This window comes from Pelophylax lessonae (genome assembly GCF_965119305.1).
Source record: "Pelophylax lessonae genome assembly, chromosome: 9".
Taxonomy (NCBI): Eukaryota; Metazoa; Chordata; class Amphibia; order Anura; family Ranidae; genus Pelophylax; species Pelophylax lessonae.
The window spans coordinates 5,593,787-5,596,091 of record NC_138776.1 but is presented as its reverse complement, the minus strand read 5'-3'; the positions used below and the strand labels follow the sequence as shown (position 1 = coordinate 5,596,091).

Sequence of the window (2,305 nt, the reverse complement as noted above, 5' to 3'; positions counted from 1 at the left end):
GTGGAGCAACTTGACTGGCCTGCACAGAGTCCTAGCTTCAACCCAGTAGAAAAACCTATAGGCCCCTTTCCGTTTGTCTGTTTTTCATCCATCCGTTGACTGATGAAAAACAGACATCAATGCATCTCTATGTAAAAACGGATGAAAACAGATGATCATCCGTTAACATCCGTTTTCATCCACTTCCATCAATGTCCATTTGAATGCCTATGCCATATTTATAATCCGTCAAAAAAACGGATTGCATGAAAAACGGATGTAAACGGACAAACGGACGTTTTTCATCCATTTTTGCATTGGTAGTGGATGTAAAAGAAAACGGATGAAAAACGGATGAAAAAACGGATGAAAAAATGGATGACAAACTAATACATTTTGACGTGACTGAACTGATGAACTGAATGTGTGAAAGGGGCCTTAGGATGGATTAAAGTGCAGACTGTGAGCCAGGCCTTCTCTCCAACATCAGTGCCTTACCTTACAAATGCGCTTCTGGAAGAATGGTCAAACATTCCTATAGACACACACATACAGTATATATATATATACACACACACATTTTCTTTTATACTAGAAGTTACATTATTTTCCTTACAATAATATGGAATTGAATAATTATCAGACAGATGAAGTAACTCTTGATGTCTTTACAGGTAAACAAGATGTCCAATGTCAGCAGTGAATTGGAACCAACCATGATTTACAGCCCTGTGGATTTGTTCATTGTCCTGGTTTATTCTATCACTGCTCTCGTGGGTGTCCCCGGCAATGCTCTGGTGCTTTGGGTTACTGGAGTGAAGATGGAGCGGACCGTGACCACCATTTGGTTTGGGAACCTTGCTCTGGCCGATATCATGTGCTGCTTGTTTCTTCCATTCATTATACTGCAGGTCTTCTACTCAGACTGGCTGTACGGTCCTGTCATCTGCAGGATTATACCCTTCATCGTTCCCCTTAACATGTATACCAGTGTCTTCACCCTGGTGGCCATCAGCATTGACCGATGGATTCTGGTTGTCCATCCCGTGTGGGCCCAAAATTACCGAAGAGTCAATATAGCGTGGATGATATGCTTGGCTATTTGGATGTTGTCCTCCACGATGTGTCTGCCTGCCACCATCTACAGAAGATATGACACCTCTAATAACAGGACCATGTGTTATTCAGACCCTCACATGATGAAGTCCACCATTCTTACACGTGCAATTTTTGGATTTCTGATCCCTCTTATTATCATTTGTATCTGTTACATTCATCTGGCTTTTAAAGCACAAAATATCAGATTTTCTGAAGTAGGTAGAAAAACCATCAAGATGGCAATAATTATTATTATCGTGTTTTTCATCACCTGGGCCCCCTACCACATCATAGGAGTAACCCTGATATACACTGGCAATGATGTAGTGTTCATCCTGCACCTTGTCTCACATTCTCTGGCCCTGTTCAATAGTTGCATCAACCCAATACTCTACGTCTTCATGGGGAAAGATACGAAGGAAAAGCTGAGACAGTCTATTGGGGAGATCATACAAAATATATTTAGGGAGAATTTATTATCCCCACCATCCAATGAGAACCAGCCCACCGCAGAAGAAAGCCTCCCGCTCTAATGTATGAGACGGATTTGTAGATGTTTTCGAGTTTTTTGCTTTATTAGCGAGCTAGGGTGTTATTGGGGCCATACTGAATGTCCTGAATAAGTCACATGTCATCAGGGCTTACTGCTTATTGACTTTGGATTAGAAAACCCCCCCTAGGGGCACATTTAACACTTTGATCACCCCTGGTGTTAACCCCTTCCCTGCCAGTGTCATTAGTACATTGACAGTGCATATTTTTTAGCACTGATTACTGTAGTAATGTCACTGGTCCCCCCAAAAGTGTCAAAAATGTCAGTTAGGGGTCCAATCTGTCTGCCGCAATGTCGCAGTCCAGCTAAAAATCGCAGATCGCCGCCATTACTAGTAAATAAATTAATTAAAAAATAAAAATGACATAAATCTTTCCCCCAGTTTGTAGACGCGATAACTTTTGCGCAAACCAATCAAAATACACTTATTGGGGTTTGTTTACCAAAAATATGTAGCCGAATACAAATTGGCCTAAAATGATGAAAATATTTTATTTTTATTTTTTTTTATTGGGAATGTTATATAGCAGAAAGTAAAAAATATTGTTTTGTTATTTGTTTTTTTGTTTTTCAGAATTGTCGCTCTTTTTTTGTTTATAGAGCAAAAAATAAAAATCACAGACGTGATCAAATACCACCAACAGAAAGATATATTTCTGGGAAAAAGAAAATACA

The 2,305-nt window shown here is 39.7% G+C and overlaps 1 protein-coding gene across 1 annotated transcript; it reads left to right on the top strand.

The window, feature by feature from the left end:
* Positions 1 to 662: 662 nt before the first annotated feature.
* On the top strand, positions 663 to 1,610 carry LOC309563531 (C3a anaphylatoxin chemotactic receptor-like; the record flags this gene model as incomplete). The annotated part of the gene is made up of 1 exon (XM_082267982.1): positions 663 to 1,610. The coding sequence occupies one exon, from the start codon at positions 663 to 665 to the stop codon at positions 1,608 to 1,610; it is 948 nt and encodes a 315-aa protein (XP_082124108.1).
* Between the last annotated feature and the right edge of the window lie 695 nt (positions 1,611 to 2,305).